The sequence below is a fragment of the Haliaeetus leucocephalus genome, unplaced genomic scaffold (assembly GCF_000737465.1).
Source record: "Haliaeetus leucocephalus isolate CR32 unplaced genomic scaffold, Haliaeetus_leucocephalus-4.0 Scaffold450, whole genome shotgun sequence".
NCBI classification, from domain to species: domain Eukaryota; kingdom Metazoa; phylum Chordata; class Aves; order Accipitriformes; family Accipitridae; genus Haliaeetus; species Haliaeetus leucocephalus.
In genome coordinates, this window is record NW_010972886.1 from 2,426,426 (window position 1) to 2,450,558 (window position 24,133).

The 24,133-nt window shown below is 39.9% G+C and overlaps 1 protein-coding gene across 1 annotated transcript in view; it reads right to left on the reverse strand.

Annotated features, from left to right (window-relative positions):
- Positions 1-24,133, reverse strand: part of KIAA1244 (KIAA1244 ortholog) — a 90,464-nt gene that overhangs the window by 57,256 nt on the left and 9,075 nt on the right. The window contains exons 3-4 of the mRNA XM_010574635.1: positions 15,745-15,826; positions 11,869-12,000 (exon numbers count right to left, since the gene is read on the reverse strand). Of these exons, the coding sequence (XP_010572937.1) occupies positions 11,869-12,000; positions 15,745-15,826 (214 nt within the window). The remainder of the gene's footprint in view (positions 1-11,868; positions 12,001-15,744; positions 15,827-24,133) is intronic.

The window sequence follows — 24,133 nt, forward strand, 5'->3', positions numbered from 1 at the left end:
AGTCTTGGCGATGCTCCAGACACTCAACTTGCGTGTCTTCCCATTTACGTGGAACAAACAGGAAGACAGCAGGCTTCTCTCTTAGATTACTGGATGAAAAATGGGATTAAAACCAACCAAACAAAAACAAACCTAGTCATTCAGATCCACTAAAAACACTGAGTCTCCAAGACAGTATATCCCATAGGCTGCTTAACTACTCATGACACTAACTCAAGCAGTCTGTATTTAAAAAAATTAAAGAAAAGATAGGTTTTCTTGGGCAATGACATTTTGGTTTTGCAACCACTGGTAGTGGAAGTAGAAACAAAACTGCAGAGCAACTCCTAGTAAAATCTTCAGTACAAAACAAAATTGAAAATCAGCTTTTATTGTGTGTTACTGTGATGAGATCTTGATTAGTATGGACTCTAAACCACACTTTTTTCCCCTTTTTTTTTTTCCTTTTTTTTTTGTTTAAAGAAGGAATTTACATGACTGTAGAGATAGTTGCAAAGTCACACAACCTCCAGGGTGTTTTAATTGGCTTGCATTATCTTGCAAACGCCTGGATAAGATCACATTTCCATAAATGGCTTATCCATAATGAAAGTATTCATTTTAATTACTGTTGAAGCTCTGACTGTCATGGAACAAGAAATACAATTCCTACTCCCTGGATTCCCAGGGTACCAACTGTAGTATAAGAGCACATGCACAGAAGGTTTTCACAATAAGTAGAAACAAACAAAAAAGGTGATTCTGATGATATAATGAAGGTCAACTGACACAAAATGTACAGGATTTGAATGGCATTGTAATTAAACTGACATTACAATGTCATCCCATATTTTAAGAGAGGTGTCTTGAAGAGGACAAAAAGAGGGAACATTTTAAGATTGTAAGACTGCTAAGTGTGGCTAGCCAAGTTCCCCAAGTGCTTAGCACGTATTTGTAGTAAAAGGTAATTCTCACATTGAAGACCTTATGGTGGAGTCACATCAAATAAAGGAGATGTGTAAGAAAGCAAGTAGTATCCCCAAGATGGAGAAAGAGGGAAAAGGTACAAAACTTTAAAGCAACTGTAATTTGTCATCACCTGAGGATGCTTCAGCACTTCACTGCATTTAAGTGCCAAGTCCACCAACATCCATACACTACTGCTATCCTTTTTCTATTCCAGCACTCAAAGTCCCATTGGCAAAATCCTCTGAACATTCATGTTTCTCCTAGTTGGGATACACGTAGACACTTTAGTCCTTAGAGTGCTGAATTTCACAGCCACCTCTAATCCCTTTGTGTGATTCGTAAAGGAAACCTTTCCTGACTTACTTTACTTGTAGGTTTGTAAATTTGGATGCAATGTATGCTTGAATGATTCTTAAGTTCTCCCCCCAGGAGGAAAAACCCAGCCAGAAGGCAAGGCAGAACAACCATTTATCTCATTCAGTAATCTGACATCGAAGGCAGTCATCGAGCATTTCTACAAAATAGTTTGGACAAGAGGTGTCCTCCTATTTGGCAGAGTAACTAGTAACCTGCTCATGTCACACTCTTTGGCCTTGAAGGAAAACAAAGGCAAGAGAAACAAAGTGCATTAATAAACTCATGTACATTGTGTCACCATGTATCACTGTACAAAACAGCACATTTTAATTATAGAAGGAAAGGAGACAGTGTCTCCCGTGAATCAGTAAACCCACAAAATGCCTTGCTATCACAGCAGCAACTGGTGCTCAGCATTATGAGTGCACCAGGGCTTCAAACTAAAGGACTGTATCTGGTATAGAAGAACCTCACGCATTATGAGTGTGACGTGCTGAATGCTCCCAGAAGACAATGCCCATTAGTTCACTAGACTAAAACAGAAGTACCACTTAACACCATTTATGGTGGTATGAAACCAAGTGAAACTTCTGCTTATGTAGTACAGTGGTAGAAGGGAAACTATTTAAAGAAATTGCTTAATAGATATTTAACAGGTTTTCTTAATGGCTCTGACAGGGGTTTTTATCTTTAGAATTATAACACTTAAAGGCAAGGGAGATTAAAAAAAAGGCTGACTAGCACTGCTAGGATGGCATTTTCCCCTTCACAGGTTACAGCCTATTTAGGTACACTGCATTACTTTATGAATTAGAAGATATATATCAGAGTAAAACAAAACTGAAAAAGGACAAATACCAAAACTGAAAAATACCAACAAAAAGTTTAAAGAGTTCTCAAATAAAAATGAAGTTACATGCATCCACTACCAGAATGCTCAGAAAGGATGTCAACGCATGGGTGTAAAGTAAACCCAAGAGCTGTCAAGGAAAAAAGAACTAGTATATCCCCTGGATGGAAAATTCTTACACTTATTCTTGACAACGAGGGAATTTTTTGGACAGGGGAGAGGGAAGACAACTCCCTTAGCCTCAGATGCATACAAAGTTCCACCAAAACTACATCAAGGGAACTTTCTGTGTAGCAACGTACTTTACAACAGCTAACTTAAAATTACTGTTTCAAGTCACTAGATTAATTGGCAAGATGATAGCCTGGAGACAACCTAAGAAGTAGCGTCCCACAGGCTGTCCAGCCTGCCAGAGGATTTCACCCTATCCCAGACCATCTCCTGACCTGCATCCAGGAAAGAGATACTAAAAAGCCAGATAAGCTGGTTTTGTGGTTGCAACATCTACCACTACACCACATGAAGCTTCCATATCTTTTTCCTCCCTCACAAGAGTTACACGAGGAGCTCTAGGGAAGAGGACCCCCAGGAGCTGGCTGGCAATGTCAGAACAGCTTATTGGGAAACAAGTTCTCTCCTCAGCTGTCCCCAGGACCAAACGGTATTAACAGCTATGATGGCAGCAGCCATCATCATGGGAAGCTCATAAGCAGAGAAGGTCTAAGCTGGGTGCGCATTATCTGTGGCACATCTGGAGTATGTGTATAATTGTGTGTAAAAGCTATGGCAAGTGACCCTTCCATGCCACTGTTATGTGGCCAAGTTGGCTGGCAGAACTTGGCACTGTCACCTCCAGTAAGCAATAATGTCTGGCAGCGGGGAAAAGATTAAATGGCAATATATGAAAGTTAAAGGGTTTCTATATTTGATTTTGTGATCATACAATGTCTTTCCAATTTACTTTCTTCATGGTTAAGCAATCTTCAGGTTCTTGGTATGTGTCTAAGACTAAAGAAAGTCTGTAAGAACTTGTACTTCCACACTAGACAGGTGTTAAAATACACTTTCCAGAGATAGGGACTTTCTTCCGTCCACATTGGCACTGGAAAACCTACGGGTACGACCCAATGACTCACTGCTTCCATATGCTGCACAGCACAGAACAGCTCAGTGATAAAACTCCAACACTGCTTACATTTCTTCATTTCTGCAAAATCTGACTGTTGCATAAAAGAATGTCAGTCACAAGCACTCCAAAATAACAAAAAATCCTAAATAAACAGCAAAATTTGTGCACGATTAACTCTACTCCTGAGCATGTATACTGTAAGACAGCATATGATCACAAGGTATCACAGGTAATTTTTTTTTTTTTTCCTCCTCACAGACCAGTCATTCATCAGGAAACCCGGGAAGAAACCCACTGCTGAGTTAACCTGGCATAAGGAACCCTTCTGTCATCCATCCATGCATCCATGATTGCAGCAGGAATGACCACTGAGGACAGAAGACAGGAATCCTGCCCCTTACCCTTTCCATGATTGTCTCACACCAAGTGGGGCAGTTCCAACATGACAGAAAAAAAACATTCTCTGTCTGAAAACACCTTCATAACCTCACAGCTGAGGGAGCACTGACAAAACTAAAATTTTTGCAGTAGAATTTCTGCAGGCAAGAAACTAAGCCTACTTTTCTATCCTGCAAACAGAGACAGAACCAACCCTCTGCTTAGATTTTTAAAGCCAGACAGCTGCCCAGACCCACAGAGGTTGGTTCAGGGCTATGAATCCAAGCACAGAAAGGTACTGAGGAAGAGCCACAGACCCTGGAAAGAGGCTGGAATTTTGAGATACTGCATTCACTACTGACTGCTTTAGGCAGCTCCCATCCAGTATCCATTTGGCCACATTCAGGCCATTACCATTCTCATTCTTTTGTACCCATTAAGGAGAAAGCTCAGGTATTTAATTCAAGACTGCCGTTTCTGCTACAATGGCCGGGCACCTAAGAACCAGGGGAGTTCTTTAATCACAATCTTAATTATTAGTGCTAGGCATTTACCATAGTTCTAATTAACTTGGGCAAGAATGAGCTTATCTTAAAACATGCAAGGTAGGTCACTCAATCCACTGGAATTAACCTGATTACTTATAACTAAGCACACAAATAAAATGACTTTAAAAAGTAACCAGACAAAAAAAAAAAAAAAAAAGAGAGAAAAGTAAACCCAAGAGAGTCTGGATTTGTAGTTGGCCTACATTACAACAATTTAACTTATGAAAAGGCTAAGCAGAGGAAGTGCTAAGAACTCTAGCTAGCATTCCTGGGCAGGACTGATCTTAGAAAAGAATCTTATTTGCATGACATTGTGCAAGTCTTTACGGACTCCCCTCTTTAACACTGCAGACTGCTAACATGTCTCTGAATTATGGACTGGACAAAAATCAGTTATTGCTTAAGACAGCTCACATCAGGGACCACTGCTACAAGCATTAATGAACACATTCAGGTGAAACTTTCTTCTACGAATTTTCAGCATTTCATTAACTTTTTCTTATTAATATAAATTTTAAACCAGTTCTGGATTAAAGCATGCAAATAAAGTTGAATAATGGTTTTATTTTTCACTTTATTTGAAACGTAATCCTTCAGAAAGAGACTGGACTTCAATTTATATTGCAAGTGATGTTGAAAAATGTTTGCAATAATGCAGTGCATAAAATATATTGAGGGGGGAAAAAAAATCTCTTATTCCAAAATTATATATTAATTAAAATATGTAGATTAACAGCAAGTATCAGCAGTTGGGTTGCTGATTCTCACCCTGATAATGGCAGTCTCTCTTCTCCATCTCCATTCACCAGTTACAATTTTACTGTTGCACCAATGAATTCTTATTTTTAATAGGCAGTGAAATCACTCTTTTTACTCTTATATAAAACTATTACACATGCCTTGCCTCAAAGAGGCAGCACAGGGAATAACATAGTTTACATATACCTTTAAATCCAAGTTGTTTCAGTCCAGCTTCCTCCGCCATTTAACTTTACAGTTCGAGACAAAGCGGAACAGTTGCAAATTATATTCTATTAAGCATAACAAAGTTGTATATGGAAAGATACATTTCATAAACATTAATCTTGAAACAATGAGAAGATATATATATATATATTTGTGAGTATATATTACAGTGATCAGCTCATTTACTGGTATTCAAGAAAAAGGTTCAGAATATAATCATCCATGGCGGCTGGGATTTTACAGTTGTGTTCTGCCAACATTTTGGATCAAACAGTTTAGAACTACTTTTCAAATACATATAATTTGTCCTCTGTCATGGAGGGCAAAAGAAAAAAAATAACTAGCTCCCCATCAAACCCTCCACGTCTCAGAAAAAGAAAAAAGTTAGGCTTCCTGTTCAATGGTGATGAAGTTCCTGCCAAGTTTTTTGGAAAAGTTAGCAATAAGTTTTGCTTGGTTGCTCAAGCACAATCCAGCTTAATCCAGTATGTGCATTAGATCAGGACTATCTCCCTGAACCTATAACAACATGATTATGTAGAACCTAAAACAGATGAACGATGATTGTTAAAAAACTAAGAACAAAGAAAAATTTGTCCCCAAACTTTCTACTACTCTTTGTGGGTCTTCAATAGTGACCTCCTCAATTTGACACCGTAACTGGGGGCCTATCAATTAAATCAGTTATTACAGAAAAAAATTAATAAAGACTAGGAGATGGCTGTTAGTACTTGAAGAATCACTTTGCATCTTTAAACCATTATGGTAGCAATCTTGAAAAGAACATTTACAAATACCCAACCTAAAGACAGTATTTCAGAGGCAGAGCTATTTGTTCCATTCTGCCTGTCCGTACACAAGCTAAGTTTTACCACAAAAATCTAATTCATAGTTCAGTTCTGAATATATCCAAAATGAGAACCAAAATCACAAAAAGAGCTGGCTAGTATTATTACTGGAGAGTTCCCAAATGCTGTATTAATGGATCAGTGAAGAGATGAAGAGACAAAGAGAAAAGATTGCCTTCACACAGCAGATTTCGCAAGGGTTCATTAAACCTCATTCACAGATTAAAAAGAATTCTGGCTGACTACTCACTGAAAGCCTACAGAAGAAAACGATAAAAATTTTGCCCATCAGCAAGCAGTACACCTAATCCACTAACAAATGCAAATTGGAGTCACTGGGAATAAACTAATCTTCCTAAATGAAATAGCTATTCACTATGGACAATAGGTAAACAATAGGAATTAGAAGTCTTCTCTCTCTCAAGCCACTTTGGAAGACTATTTTTTGGTTCCAGAAACTGCTCAAGTCTATTTAAAAAAACACAAGTAGAATAGCCATAAATACTGTGTGAAGTCTTCTCAGAGGTAATAAGAAACAAAGCTTGGAAGCTCGACTGACAGAAACAAAATATATATTCGTAACATGTCCAGCATATCATAGCACCATTAATTAGAATAGTGAAATAAAGACCAAATATTTAAAAAGATATCAAATCAGAAAACTGAGTTTCCTTCATAAAAGGTAATTATTCTCATTCTTGCTTGAAAATTTCTGTCTTGCTAGCTGTAAATTTCTTGGGAAATCTGGGCACAGTCTGAACTGACATGCACTGGATTACATGACTGCTTTATCTGTGACTGAAGAAAACAAAAGGAGGCAGTAAAAAGGGAAATTTTAAATGATGAATCATGCCTTTTAAAAACAACTTGTTTACTGTCAGTACCCATTACACTACAGTGTATCCAGTTTATCTGGAGAGCTTACTTCTGAGTGAGGACTCACCTAGTAATTTGCAATTATTCATTAACACCCCCCTTTTTTTTTAAGTTTGAGAATAATGTTATCACAGTTAGATAGAGAGGTACTGTATTATTAAGAAGGTTGTCAACTTATAAATGAAAGTCACCATAACATTAGTGAGAAGGAAAAAAACCAAAACAAACAACAAAACCAAAACAAACTAATCTTGCTGTTTTGGATTCTTTCCACCCTACCCACTTTCTTTGTATTTGGTTTCACCTGCTTTGACACCACAGTTATGTTCAAAGCCGAATTCCAGTTCTTCCAGGAGCCTTTCCTGGAGGAACTGGATTTTAGGGTCAAGGTTACAGATGAAAAATTAGCAAAAAATCAAAGACAGAAAGAAAAGAAAAAAAAAATCATTGAGGCTGGAGGGGACCTCAATCCAGAGGCTCAGCTACAGATTAACTTCCTTTTCCACTGCTGATATGACCATATCTGATAGTGCTTTTGTTAATACTATATGTGTTCCTGCAAGCAAAGGTCTAATTGCATGAAGCAGAAGTATTTCAGCCATTTTAAAAACATCTGAAGCCAGAATTTAAAAGCATCAAACCAAGAAAAAAGAAAAAAGAAAAATCAGGATCCCCCTACTCCACAACCAAATCCAAACCCCTGATACTCATCTTCAATCCAGAACATGTCCCCTTTCTGCTGCAGACTATCTATTTGCTTGTTAGTCTAGTGCTTAACGTCAACAAAATGTCCCTACTCCTCAACATGAGATACACTCTTGCATTTCATTCAATTATAACATGGGCCCATGTCACACAGCAAAATTCTTCCCACTTCTGGGCGAGCCATATTGCATGACTGTGTTCATCTAAGGTAAGTGTTGAATCACTGCCCCCTATTTTTTCTGTGCATCTGCAACTGTATAAATAGAGCAGTGAGTCACTTTGGTGCCTCACTGATAAAGCACTGAATTTGATTAGTGATCAATATAGCTCTTCCTTCCCAACTCACATGAACATTGTAAAGAAAATATACAAGTAAAAATATTTAGATTATTTCATCTGAAATGGCAATTAAGCTATTGATGTATTACAAGAAGATTGACAATCAAGGCACTATATGATTGTGTGATTTTCCATTTCCTTGATACAGCCAACTGAGCATAGGAAAACCACAAAGTGATAATATATGTATTAGAAGGCTTTTCAGTGTGATAGCAAAGTATCATGGCAACAGCAAAGGTAAATGCTAAAGTGGCCTTGTGTCAGATACACTGCTCCCTCTAGTCACACTTTCCGGATTACCTGGTTTCTCAGTATCTTTTAATATGATTTAAAGTACCTAAATAACCTCAGTTCAGTCCCCAGTGTAAAAATACTAATAAACCTCTGTCATAAAAATGTATCAGAGGTACAGAGAATAAACAGACAGCACAATCATTGAGATATTCTAAAGAAATACTAGGCTCAGCAGTTAAATAACATGCAAGTCTAAATGCAAAATTTATACACCCCAGACAGCTTGCTCTACTATGTGGGAAATCAAATGTTAGTACACCTGTGTTTGTTATAGGTGCCCATTCACGTCACAGAGAAACCATAGTCTTTTCCCCTTCCTCACCGAAAAGTCCACTGCCTTCTTTTGGGCACAAAACTGCTGTTGATGTAAGAATTACCCAGTGCTTAGTAATAATAAGGGTGTCCTGCAAAAGGATAAACAAGGACTTCAGAGTCTACTCTGGAAACTCAAGGGAGGAATTTCCCCACATAATCACTCTACATGAAACATCTAAGAGAAAGGTGTAATCCACAACTGTTCAGAAGAACTAGAGATACTGGCAGCAATCCCTAGCCTGGAGTTTAGTTTAATATTTGCTTATTACAACAAGTAAAATTCCACTTTAAATCAAAGTTTATGAAAAGGATAAGAGGTACCTCACCTAGCACAGAGGAGAGAGGTATTGTGAGAGAGGAAGGCTTTGAGTTCATCTTTACAGCTGCATTTGGGCAGTATAAATCTTCCCCGGCTGCCTAGGATGCACTCCAGCACAGTCCCCAGCCCTGGCCCTTAAGTCTGAACACTGTCAGCAGGCTGTTTTTATGATGGTCCAACCTGGGAATCTGTAGAGCATGCCACAACAACCACCCTTAAAAATAAGGAGGATTTGGTACCCAGCCATAAATTAGTGAGTGCCGTTCCACTTTTACAACAGTGGCCCCAACTGCTTGGTTTTTTTCAGTGCCAGAAGAGGTCCAGCTAGCACTCCTCTCCATTTTTTTTACAGCAACCATTACAGTTACTCTATTCCATTCCTGTCTAATGCTGTCCCTTCACAATAATATTGACAGGTTCCAAAGGCGTATCAAGCAAGGCACTTGCATAAACTGCACTTATGACACTCTCCTGTGTTCTTCCTTTCAGTGCCAATTCCAACTTGCAGGCACCCGAGCGTAAAAAGCTTTACAGAATGCTCTCCTCAGCTAATCAAATCCCTTCACACTTGCATCTGCAATACAGGTGGATGACAACAAACATCAAAATAAATATTCAAAACATTTGTTTTGGATAATACGTGAAGTGTGAATTTCTGGTGTACACTTATTGGGAACAACAGGAGATATTCTGGATAGGATTTAAACAAAACAAACCAAACACATTTAAGTGATTTAGGAGTTTACATGCCTGCAACTTACAGTGAAGTCTGTACTCCTGCACCTCTATTTTCACATCTATTTTACATGACTAAAAGCTTTTGTGTAATCTTTGATGGTTGCATTCTTAATACCTTCGAGACTAGTGCAACTGTGCAGCAAGTCACAAAGAACCAGTCCAGTATCACTGCTGACCCAGTTTCATGCAAACCTGCTCACTCTCAGGAACGTCTAATATCTGCACTGGATAAAGATGTATTTAATCTCCTCTGGATGATATAACACAGTCTAATGTACAATCATATGCTGCCTTGAGGACACATTTTAGCAGATCCAGGGATGTAAACACATTGCTGAGACCAGCTGCTTGAAAAACCCCTGAAGGCTTTAGCCATTCAGTCAGGCCTGGGTTAGCTACAACATTTTCAAGTGTTGCAATGGCATCTGTAACCTTCAAGTTACAATGTAAAAAGATCTCTACTTGATTTGACTTTTAAGCAAGGCACAGATTTAATGCCTCTGAGTTTCAACTGCCCTGATTACAGCATGTTTTGGTCCTCTAGTCTATTGAAATATTTAAATCAAAATAGAAGTTTTGCTTTGTTCTCAGGATGTAAAGATGTAGCCTGATTTTTATCACACATGCATTTTGCTGTGCTTCTAGCCAGAAAAGGATTTGTACATCAAAATTTCACTCAGTGGAATGAACAAAGACGATGTTCCCCTTTCTCTTTTTTGTTTAAAATGGGGGTGAATTTTTTTTTTTTTTTTTTTTTTTTTTTTAGTGTACATACATAAAATCTTAGGTTTTGGCTTGGGTTTTATGTGGTTTGGTGTTCTGGGGTTGGGTTTTTTTTTTTCTTCTCATGTATCAAGACAACTTGAGAAGATATTCACTCATAACTGTAGTAAAATACAGTGCTCACATTCTTCTCAGCTGGGGACAATGCATCACAGATGCATGTTATAGCTTTCACAGAAACAGTGCGCATGCAGATTCTGAATCTGCAACACCCAAGAAGGTAAAAAAGTGACTTGCAAAAAAATTACTGCATACCAAGAGAGCCCTGCTGGTTCAGTAGTGTTACTTAACTCTTCCTCCTTCCCATTGCAGAGACAAAAGAGGCAGGAAAGAGGCATTCTGGGTTAGGAATGCAGACCTGGATGTCACCAGTTACGCCTGTATGTGGGCAGAAGCCTGCTCCCATAAAACAGGTAACAGTGCATGCAAATACTCCTCCCTTTTTTCTGTTGCTAGGCTTACCCTCCTGCACGTTCTGACACTGCATATTGCACCCAGGTAGTCATCGTCAGTGGCAAAGAGTACAGCTAGTACAGAGCAGTTTCAGAGTGGATAACATACATGCATTAGAACAAGGATGTCACATGTAAGAAATACAATACCTAATCCATGCACTTAGAAGTAAAGGACAGTCAAGTACTAGATGCAAATATACCAATCAGTACTACTAGGTATAGTGAACATGCAAAAAAGACCACCAGGTTTGTTCCAAAATAGTTTCGACCAATGATCAGCTATAGCACAACAAACCCTGTAGTACAAAGTTTACACCCAAACATCTGAGAACTATCCACTACCATGTTGCTTCACACAAATAATACAGATATTAGAAGTCGCTTTTTTATGGCAGTACTGGCAAGTCATACAACCAACACAATGACAGGGCAAGGAAATTTGATAGCACCTCCCGGCAGCTGAGCTTCCTTACACACACAGGAGAATGCTAAAGCATTTCTAGAAATGGAAGTTTTTGCTGAGTAGACAAAACAATAATTTCCCTTATGCATGAGCCCAGGAACATTTTGGTGCCTAAACAAATCATGTTCCATCATTAGCATTTTACAAAGACAACATATAGCTAATAAACTAGAAAGCACCTATGCACACACAATTCAAAATTACAAACCTGCACAGCCCATGTCACGAGCACTAAAGCTCAATATCAAACACAAACTTCCAAATCTACAAATCATTTTTATCTGTGAACTTCCATGGAGTGAATTGATTGTCCTGTTTCAGGTTGCTAAAACTGGGACCACCAGTGCACTGACTCTTAATATAAACTATCTCCTATTTAACCCAGGGCAACACAAACCAAGTAGAAATGAAAACAACTGACATCTGCCAGCAGGAAGGAGGGAATCAAATACTGTCTTAAGGTCAAGATTTCCAAGGCAACAGCTAATTTGTTTGCTAACCCCAGCATTCAGTCATGCAGCCTCCGCTGCAAGCACTGACGTGTGTGAAACACTAACCTTCATCACTTCAACCTGCAGGTCTTCATTGAGCGAAGGAGTCACTTTGACAGCATTCAGCATCTGATTAAGCAACTGTTTCTCATCTGAGTCTGTTTCCACGGATACAAACCTCTCATCAGACAGCAGCTTCTGCAGAGAGAAAACGGCAACGTACAGGTTGAGACAAAACTGCCTCTGCCCAATTCTGCTGTAAACTACGACACCTAAACCTATTAGTGTTTGGTACTACGGTGACTAGGTTTTCTATGTACAAATTTCAAATTGATCCAATAATATAAAATATGAAAATACAGCAAAACTGGAAGATCTGTGCCACAATGAGGGGACAGTTAATACCTTTTGAATCAGGTGCCATTCCAGTATCTTCTCTCCCCACCCCACTTCTCCAGTGTCCAAAAGAAAGCAGACATCAGTAATTGACGCAAGAGATCATAAACCACTCCAAGTAATGCCCTCAGCAAAACCTATCAAGGTTTTAGAAGCAGGGAGAGGGTGGAACCCTCGCATCACCCCAACCCAAAAAAAACCCCCACCCCCCCCCCCCCCAACAACAACTCAGGCTAGTATCCTGGCCTCAAACTAGTGCTATCGGATACCCTGCACAGCAGGAGACAGAGTCAGTCATCATCCCACTCACTCCAATAAGGCACAGAGCACAAGCACTGTGGAGGTGGCACTTCTGATCACTGACAAGATGTGTTTTGTGTCATTCAGAAGTTGACTAATAATGGATGCAAGCAAGTCCTCAGAAGGCAGAGTACTGTTAGCAAGTGACTGGCATGAGGACCACAAACATATATAGGAGTGCTTCAATACAAATTGACTGAACTTCAGACTGAATGTTTTAGACTGATCAGATTTCCTTTGCCTGGAAAAAGCCAGTATTTGAGCCAGTATCTTCCAACATGGCCAGTGGCACTATTTCCTCAGAGTTCTGCTAGAAATGCCTCTTCCATTTAGTCTATAACCACCCTCATGGGTGCCTCTTATTAGTGGCAGGCATCCTGCAATAGATGTACCCACTCAAGTCTTCTCCCAGCCCCAGTCTTCTTAGAACCTCCCATGACAGAGCAAAACTACCTTGTCTTAGTTCCCAGGAACACAACCTTGCTCTGTCCCAGTGCAGACATTGAGCAGCCCACTTCGCCCTGTACATTCTGCTTCTGTACTGATGTTCCTTCCCAGCTTCAGCTCTGTAGCACATTTCACTGGTTCGTTCCTACTTCTTATTTTGTACACTTGTACTGGTTTTGGCTGGGACACAGTTAACTTTCTTCATAGGAGCTCATAGGGTGCTGTATTTTGGATTTGTGACCAAAACAGCATTGATAACACACTCATGTTTTGGCTATTGCTGAGCAGAGCTTACACAGCATCAAGGCCTTCCATTTCTTACACTGGCCCCCCAGCAAGTAGGCTGGGGGTGCACAAGAGATTGGCAGGGGAGAAAGCTGGGATGGCTTACCCAACTGACCAAAGGGATATCCCATACCATATGACACCGTGCTCAGCAACAAAAGCTGGGGAAAGAAGGAAGAAGGGGAAGGACGGGGACATTTAGAGTTAAGGCATTTGTCTTCCGAAGTAACCATTACACATGATGGTGCCCTGCTTTCCTGGAGATGGCTAAACACCTGCCTGCCAATGCAAAGTAGTGAATGAATTCCTTATATTCTTTTGCTTGCGCATGCAGCTTTGCCTTCCCTATTAAACTTTGTCTTAGCCCATGAGTTTTCTCATTTTTACCCTTCTGATTCTCTCCTGCATCCCACTGAGAGGGACTGAGTGAGTGGCTGGGTAGGGCTGAGCTGCCGGCCAGGGTTAACCCGCAACAACATTTTAAAGGATTTCCCACATAGTAGTATATCAAGTGTTTTAGCACTGCACAGCCTGATGAGATTTAACTCAATGTACAAGGAAAATATGTTTTTCTATATAAAGGAGAATGTTTAGTTTGGTATGAGAGATATGGAGTTACTGGAGAGAATCCAGGGAAGGGCCACTAAGATGATGAAGGGACTGGAGCATCTCTCAGCGGAAAGGCTGACAGAGCTGGGACTGTTTAGCCTGGAGAAGAGAACACTTAGGGGGGGATCTCATCAATGTACATAAGTACCTGAAGGGAGGGTGCAAAGTGAACAGAGCCAGGCTCTTTTCAGCATTGCCCAGTGACAGGACAAGAAGCAATGGGCACAAACTGAAACACAGGAGGTTTTCTCTGAACATCAGGAACACTTTACTGTGAGGGTGACTGAGCACTGGCACAGGCTGCCAAGGGAGGTTGTGGAGTCTCCATCCCTGGAGGTATTCAAAAGCCATCTGGACATGGTCCTGGGCAACCTGCTGTAGGTGACCCTACCTGAGTAGCGGGGTTGGACCAGATGACTTCCAGAGGTCCCTGCTAACCTCCACCATCATGTGATCCTGTGACCTACTTTTAGTAAATTCAAGTTGTACTTCACCTCATTTTTTACTTTTTCCTATTTTTTAACCTACTTCCATAGCATCAGTTGTGTGGTTTCCTTTTTGTCCTTCATAAAATTTCACATATCATAAATGCAGATGAAGGACTGTATTGTTGCCTGGATTACCTTTTTAGGCTTCTAGATAGGAGGTAACACTCTTATTTAAGGTAGCAGGCTGCAAATCTGCAACTTTGCAATTCCATTTCTTGCAGAACTCAAGTGTACGTGCAGCAAGTTAGAAGAGTAAAAAGATAAAATTTATCTTCACTGAGTGTTCCCAAGGAAGTTATAATAAACTGGAGAGTGGGCCATTCATAATTCCTCCACTATTCCTGGTTGATCATCACTCTACAATGTTCTTCTAACTGGCATACCTACACCAGTAGAAGAGCAGACGTATGTTCAAGTCCCACTGTTTACTGCTGCTTTCACTTTAAAAGCAACCCCCCTGCCACCTCTCATATATCTGAAACACAGGGCACAGGATCTCAGAGTGGGACCAGAGTACTACGCCGCAAGAAGGTGATACATGTCTTCTGACAGAGCCCAACAGTTACAGGAACCCTTCAGAAAGTACCTTTTTTCCTTAGCCAGAGCCTCCATGTTGTGCCCCAATATTGGGCACTCTCTGACCAAATGCCTGACACCTCACATACTGAATTAAGTGAATTTGAATGATCCACTTACATCCTTATACTCCCAAAACAACTTCAGGCTTGGCCTGTGAGGGAGAAATTTCTTTTTGGAAATTGGTGGCATGCATTTTATGCCCCAGCAGTGTATGAGCCTTTTCCACAACTAGCATCCCCCTAGTGATAAGTATTTACTGATATGTACTCATTTGTCCAATTAAAAGAAGGGTAAACTGCTTTAGTTTTTATACTGTCAAACCCAAGAGAGTCTTTTTGTTGCTTGTGCTGCTCTGTTGTTTTCTTCTGCAATTTCATAAACTTCCAAATCAGATGCTACTCCTACTGTTTTCAGTGTACAAGTGCCCATACATAGAGAATGCAGCTCCCGGATCCTTTATTAACCTCTCTATCTTTCAAGCACTGCAGTCCTCTCTTCTAATCAAAGAAAAAAGCAAGGCTTGACTCAGTTTACTTTCTAAGATGCTTAGCAGTGGCAAGGCTTAGTAAAAGTAGCCCAGGGATACACAAGAAAGAGTACATCTCCATTTCAACATTTAAAGCTGGGAACTCCCACCTATCTGCAGAACATTTCTAGCTTCTACAGAATCACCAGCCTTTACTTGCATCCTAACTTCTGAACACTGTTACAGAAACATGAACATTATTTTTAAGTCCACCCAAGGACAGACACTTTTTCTGTAGTATTTTTCAAAAGAAAAGCATAGATTTCCTTGGCATCCACTGCCTACTAACACACACCCACTCTGAAGGCATACCTGCATCCCTGCTAGAGCCTGTTGGGCCAGCTTCATGCTCTTCGATTCCAGAGCCAGTTGGAGAGGAAGGAGACACTTCTCCCTGAGGAAAATTAAAAAAAAATAAAAAGTGAGAGGGAACAATGGAACCAAAATTGGTATTCAAAGGAGTAACGTTCCAGAAGGGTTGTATCACTTTCAGTAAGATAACACTTGCATACAGTAATCAAGGAGCATTTCACAACTCTGTGAAGCACTTTTACTCTCTAAAGAAAGCTGGCATATTTTTTCACATACTGTTAAGAATGGCCTTTTAATTGAAATTTCACAAAATACTTCCCAACTGTTAGCCCTCTGTGTGCATGCATGAATGTGAAAAGCATAAAGATGGGATTCACAGATCACTAGTGGTCCTTCAACTCAGCATGATAAGCATTACATTTCAGTCACTTACCTTCTGTTTAATATTCAAGTTGCCAGAAAAGTGGTTTCATAATCCACTTTCTGTTAGTCAAGTTTTGGTCTGTGGACTCCTCTACAGTACAGTGTGCCCTGTCATGTTAGCTCCCTCCAACTATAACTGGTGTAGACAAAAGCAAATGTACACCGAGTTTGGTTTACACCTGAATTAGCATGTGCTAGAACTATGACTAAGCTGTACTTTGATTACAGAATAACAGCACTTTTTTAATATTAAAATAAATCACTAATTAGGATAGTATTTTAGATGCTTTTGACTCAGTGCTCGGATACCGATTTTTTTTTTTTATTTGGTGACCAAACCAAACAGTGCCTGGAGCTGTGACTTCTCTCTCTACTCCTTATCAGAGAAGGGCTGCAGCATCTAATGAACACCTAGTAACCACAAGCCCTTTAAGCAAATCCTGCTAGTTATCAGGAAACTCATTCCTGATCAGAGATATTCAGCCCATGTCCAACTGCAGGCTCCCTGAAGGTTTGCAACACTTCATTAGGTCACATATCATGAGGCACTTACCTGTACCTACAGACTCTATTTTTGCATTTGTGTAGACATACTTGCTTATGGCAAAACATTCTGTGCCAGATCTTAAGAGTCTTAGTTCTCCAACTGTCTACATTGCACCCGAAGGAGCCCTTTTGGAATTACATTAACTTCCTCTCATAGAGACAAACGTGTGCAAGGTAAGAAGGAACAGAAAACAAATACCTGAGTCTTTTCTTACCCAATTGGAAACCAAAAGCACTGACTTGTTCCATTTGGAGTGTTCTTCTTTGTCAAGTTCTAATGCATTCAAACACACACCCAACCCCCCTGTCTTTTCAAAGCAGAGTCAAAGATGTTTAATATCTAAAAATACCAAAATGAAGAGTTTTCCCTCTTTTGCTCCTGTGAGCTGCCTTTGACCTGAATTCCCTTAGTTTCAGTTGACCCAATGATAAATAGTTTATTTGCTCAAAAGTATATAAGAATAAAAGTATTGACTAACTCCCCTACAACTCTAAAGGTTCAAGTTCTGACATGAATGAAACATATGCAGTAGACTAGCATGCATATTCTGCTCCTCTCGCAAATCCTCCCTTCATAAGTAACTAAGGAGAAGCCCTAGGTTTGAGCAACAGTGATTACCAGAGTTTCAGATATATTGTCAAAGCTACCTAAAGTCATGCTTTGCCACAGTTTGCCCATAACCTACAAACCTCCCTCTGACACTGGCAGTCTACAACCTGAACTTGCTTTTTAAAAAACTTAAATGGAGATTACTAAATGCTTGCCATCTCAGCTTTGGGGAACCCAGCTTGTAACTCCTTCAGTGGATCCTGCTTCAGAGGGGACTGAATGTCCACTTTGAAAAGTCAACTCTACTTTGGGTGCGTTCAGTTGGTATTCCTTTCTCTCCACCTTTCCCAAAAAAGCACAAATCACAAACTACCCTAAGAGGCACAAATCTGCTATTTGCTCTTTGAATGCAACCCCTTCCTTTAATGATAAATTAAAGACTTGAGAGTCACAAGCATGGCTCAGTTAAGCAATCTAGCAAGCTTCTGTACTTGGCAAAGACCTCTTGGGAATCTGCAGATCTTTTCATATTTGTACCTTCTTCCCAGGTTATGGGAATTTGTAAAAGACCATTTGGCATAACACCACAAGAAGCTTTTTCAAAAAAACATGAATTATGCAGATTTCTAAAGAACGTGAAGCAGACTACATGTGTATCTCAAAATAAGTTTCTAACTAAAAGCTAACCATTTGCTTCATTTAAGATATTCTGAGAAACAGGCAGGCAGAAAGCCCAATTTTCTCAGAAGGTCCTTTCTTGAGTGTTTCTAGAATCAATTTAACTAGAAGGACTCTTAAAACTGGTGAGTTTAGCATCCAAAACAGCCTGAACTACAGAACATCTAGGAAATATTTCCTCAGAGTGTCATATCATCCAGATCTACAGAAACTGCCAAAACATTTACTCCAAGGTTCAGACAGTAATCCTCCAGCCAGTACAGACCTACCGCCTATGTATCTACCATCAGCTTTGCCTGGACCTGGGAACATATGCAGCATGCAGGTAAATTGTGACAGGACTTTCTAGTTTAGGGAGGTGCCACAGCAATACATCTCTAACCTACAAAGCACCTTTAAGTGCTAACTTTCACATTGTGACTTTGACATCCTCTTTCTTTTAAAAGTTTTCACTATCACCCTCTGGGGGAGAACTCACATTTGAAATTAGTAGATCAACAGGTGCCAAAACAAGATACCTGTGCATTAACTGGTACTCAATCAGCCAGACACATGCAGGAAAAAAAGGAGGAGGGGGAAAAAAAAAAAAAAAAAAATCACACTAGTATATAGTACTAACTGCAGGGATGCTACAAACTGATGATTATTTAGGCCTGCACCTCTTCAGGGCAGAACACCACATTTCTTTTAGACTTTCTACAGTTCACTGCCACAGCATATAAGCATTTGGGGCATTATTAACACACAACAAACTTATTCTGATATTAAAGTGGCTGGAAACTGGGAGGAGAGGGGAAAAGGAAGGCAGTCATAAGTCACTGGAGTGGATCCAGTTCAGTTTCATTATAATGAAGACAGGTGGGAGCTCTTCTGGCTTGTGTGTAGCTACCCTGCACATCAGCATGTTGCCTACCATCTGTCATCACATACGCAGAGAACAATGAGCTGTTTCTTGAGATATCTCCCAAAATGAAGAGCACAAAATGACAAACAGGAGGATGGAAATAAGAACAGATTCAATTAGCTGAACTTCCCATCCTTGCTAAAAATGTTTAGCTGAAAATCTAATTAAGGTTGCTGCAGCCTGTGTTCCCACTGTATTCTTGGAGAAAATGAACTGCCATTGTGTCATTTCCTGTTCTTGTTACACACTCAGTCAATTAAATCTTTAGCATTTCCATGCTAGAGCTATAAAACACCTGCAGAGATACCTCACAATGTTGGATTAGCTTAAGCATCTTCCACACTTCAGTTCGACCTGTCATTTAAATGCATCATCTGCTAGTATGAGAACACAGAAGGACACAGCAGATAATCCTCAGGCAGAATGGGAGAGGGTGATGTAAATTAACACAGTCAGTCCCTACTAAGGTCTACCACTTAAGAACTAAGTTCCATTACGCTGCACAAGAGATAATGCAGACCAGAATTTGGTCTCAGAGTGCAATGAAGAAAGTGATTGAGGTTTCCTCTTATTCCTTACAGTCCTTTTATGATTCTACCCTGTTTTGAGTGGTCCCACACCATAGGATCTCATTGCTTACTCCACTGTCTGCAGTTCTATACTGTCAAGTGACAATTCATTCAGGTTTTGTAGTGCTACACATGCAAGACGTTTTACATATGTGAAGTTCTCAGAATAAACTAGTGCACATCAGTATACTTCAAAACACATTTAAGAATGTTTCCCATTCATGTACAGAAACTAGTTTCACACTGGAACTCCTAAGTTTCCATGCAGATGCATGCAGGTGTGGACATAGATACACATAACAGTTTTAAGCAGAAATACCAACTTAACCCTGAATGAGACGAGTCAAGTACAACACCGAGGGGGGCATGAAAGGAAGGGAGCACCTTTGACTTGGAGAAAGGGAAGCTACCAAAAGCTTCAGGATATGTCCACCTAGCAGTGCTGTCAAAAGACAGCTCAGGTTAAAAAACAAAACAAAACAAACACAAACACACATGTCCCCAAAAAGAAAAGGGGCGGGGGGAGAAGAGAGAGGCAGTAATAACAGATCCTGGCTGTGGTGTTCTTTCCCTGAGCAGAAGAGAAGACAGGGATCACTCTTTACCTGCTGCTGTTGTCTAAGGTCACCTGTGCAAAGGACATGGTGAGAGCCACTACAGAACAACAGTCTGGAAGAATGATTTTACAGCACAGAAAGTAATTGCAGAGACATGAAACAGCTTTCCTAATCACAATGTTTCTATTTAAATCTGGTATAACGCATAAACACTGAACAAATGAGTATAATGTGATGGCAGTCCCCTCCCTTCAAAACAAAGACCGCTAAGCACCCTCCTGTCCTGACCCAGAAGACCAATTAAAAAAAAAAATAAAATATATATAATATATATTCTAAGGTCACTAGAAGCCATTAGCCATTTGCACTAACAGGCACTCCATTAGAGAAAACAGCATTTGGTAAGTGGGCACCTTGTTATGTGCAAAACGGAGTAAGCAGAGAGTGCCAAGGACAAAGACTCAGTCCTGTTCCTACTGAGGCTACCTGGAGTTTTGCCACTAGACCTCCATGGTATCTGGACCGAATCCCAAGCGACCTGCCCAGGGTCAAGCAGAAAGGTCAGAGACAGAGCCATGTGCGTAATCCAGGACCAGTATCTTCAGGAGCACAGGCTGTCCTTCCTGAGCTACCCCAACTCCACGACTGTCAGCTTCTCAAACTGCAGAATGAGTCATGAGAATGTAAATAGCCTTTATATTCAGCACACTAGGTTACAACGACCTTTCTAGTTGTCTGAGTCTGCTGTGGCTCATCAACCTACCTCTTTCCCTGCAGGTCTGTCACAAGGGATGCTAAGACAGGTCAGTCAAAACAGACTGCCAAAAAGGTCAGAGCAAGATAGATCACTATTGTAAGTAGAGAGATCATAAAAATCTTTCTATCCTCATTGTAGTGGAAAAAGCCTTCAGTGAGAAGAGAAGAGAATAATGGCTCATTAATTCACTCTCATGATGAAAACTGTAATGCAGATAGGAAATGGCCCAGTCTTAACTTCTGGTTAGTGCCTGGAACACAGTCTCATGGCCTACCTTCACCTCCACCATACTGACTTAGGGAAGGGGGCAGTATAAATGAAGTATTTGTCACCACCATAAGAGTTATTTCCCTTCATGCAAATGGTGATAACCACATTAATTTTCAAAAATGGGATTAAAAATAAAGATTAAAAATAAGACATCTCTCTGCATTACCTTGCCCCTGAAAATTACATAGGAGAAGCAAAATTCAGAACCTCAGGGCCTTATCAGCATGTAATTTGCATTCCATAGCATAATTCACAGCTCAGTCAAAGAACAGATAAGAATTTGATTCACGGCTGTTGCCATTTTCTGATATGCTGTTTGTTAGGCAGGATAACAGTCATAGCCAGAGTCTGACATTTTTCAGTCAGAGTAAAACTGACAGTTGAGGTTCTCAGCCTTGGCTGCTTAATGAACAAAGTATCACAGCCTGTAACTCCATTAGCCTCACTTACTCAAGCAGGAAAGTTGGCCCACCATAGAAAATAAATGGTAAAGATGAATTCTCGAAATTCTGGAGGTACTTCCAGCTGTTACCCTTAAATAAACCAAACAGAAGCAAATACTGTCCCTACACAAAAGGGGACAACTTAATTTGTGTAAAACAAATTCCAGCAGTATATACATGAACACATGTACATATAAAAGTAGAAATATCCATAACTCTTCTTTTCCTGTGCTAGCTTAAGAGAATGATGATAGAACACCAACAACAACTTCATGGTTCATAATGGAAGTACTGAAAACCTGGAGCAGGAACAGGAAATAAATAAATCTTTTTTCAAGCAACAGCTCTTCAAGAAGAAAGAAGATTTTAAGTCCTTGCTCACATTCTAGAGAAATGATCAATTTTATCTACAGCAGAAATATGACTGTCCTACTTACAAAGAGTATTACAGTCCAGCTCAGACGAAGTGTGGAGTTTGCAGCGTATAAATACAGGGCAAGCTCTCATGCCTCCATAATGCAGGAAGTCAGACCAGATGACTACAACAGACCCCTCCAGCACTAAAATTTGTATCTCTATGCAAATACAAGTTTGTTGACTGTACTTAGAGACCTCTTCAAGCAATAGGATAGAAGACAAAATCTGAAGCCTTCCAGTTAGAACCCTCCTTTTCAAGAAAAAAGAAAACAACAATAAATTATCTTTATGATGCTATACCACTATAAGACAATCATGCACTGTTAGACAACTGTGGTGTTACAGTGCTACATAAGAATGAACAAGCAGTCAGTGTTGCAGTTTACAGGTCCTGAAGAAAACCAGTTGAGAGACTGCTCTCATACTAAGTTGATATAAATGCTGACTTGCTTCAGCAGGGCCTGGATTTTACTCCAGTTACTCACAAGTGTAGAGACACTTGTGTGCATGTTTCCCATGTCAAGAGATTTGACTATCACATAACCAGTTGAGGTTCCACCTTTACTAATAACTTTGTAATTTCTGGCTGAAAGCATTTTCATTTTTCTTCCTTACCACTTGCAGCTTCTTTTTTAAGAAAATCTCATTCTTTTTCTCCCACACAGTACAAAACTCTTCACTTTTATTCAGTTACAATGGAAAGGCTTCTTGACTGACTTGAAGTTTAACTCTCCTTTTCCTTCCGTATCTGATCCTCTCTCACCTCAGCTGCTGACATCAGCTCTCTCTTGGACTTCCCTCTGGGTCTCTCCTCCAGCTCAGTATTTCATTTTTTTCTTCCTCTTTGCTTCATGTATTCCCTCTTCCCTTCAATCCTTCTGCTTTTCAAACCAAGACACAAAGTAATCATTTCACCCAACACTTAAATGAACCTGCCCCTGGAGGGAAGCATATGAGTTGCTTAGCAGAGGATGCTTAATGACACAGGGAAAAAGAAGTGAGGAATAATGCCTAAATGTAACTTCATACAGTTTGTTAGCTAGAAGTTTAACAATTTTTCAACCTGGAATGTTGAATGAGATTTCAATTTAGTACTGCTTGGTATTAAAAAGTGACACAGTGGCATTTCTAATTTTTGTTATTTACATACTTTCCAAGAGAAATGGATTTTCCATAACAGCAGAAGCATAGCTCTACTCATGGGAAAGGCAAACATGAACAATTTAATCTTCCATCTAGCCTAATGCAGCCGAGACCACAGAATTCATACAATCATAATTAAATAGCTCAGCACAGTCACTCAGCTGGAGAGCATTTCTAAGGTCATTTGCTTCCTTGCTATACTTGCTAATAACATCTTGATTTCCACACAAACACAAAGTTCCTAGATAGGAGCCTGACACTGTTGTCAAGATGAAACCAAAACAGAACAGAACAAAACAAAAAACAAGCACATGATGTACCTTTGCTTGAGAGGAGAAAAAGAGATACAACAAAAGATTCTACACAATATTAAAGTGGACAAGGCCAAAACAATAATCAGGATGCTTCCAGTCTCCAAAGCTGTATTGTAATCTCTCTGTGATATGTTATCATCACTCTCCCTGGAACATCCACCCCAGTAGATTTTTGCCCTTCATGCACAAAGTATGACAGTCACTAATTCTGATCTTAAGGAATTTGATGACACATATAAACCTCACAAGGTCTTCATTATAAAGCAATCTGTATCCTTTAGATGATTTTATTGATTATCACTTGAAGTACAGCATGAAGATGAGGTGAAGAGCAGAGCATCCATGCTTAGTGTATACCTCCTGGCCTTAGGTAGAGCACACACTGGGCTTGCTCAGCCTGCAATTTTGAAAGCTTATCAAGCTATTCCATGAAACCTCTCTTCCCTGTATTTGGTGAGCCTGGAAGGGAAGCTAAGGATTTTTCCAGTGAAAACATTTTTATTTCAAAATTTCAGTACAATGGACGCAAAAAATAAAGCATTTTATGAGAATTAAACTTCTATCAGGAGAAGTTTTACAATGCTGGGACTGGGTAGGACTGAGGGAACAGAAAAGAGACACAGAGGTACTACAGCCCAGACATCTTGCAAATGACTTTATTTTCTCCATTACAGCTGGATGGCATAGAGTTAGTTACAAAAGTCTGATGAAAAAATGGGAGGATGAGCTATATTTCTGGTCATTACTAGTTACACTTTGAAGGTTAATGCTGCAATCTGCAATTCCATTCAACTTTCACAGCAGTGCAATGCTAAATC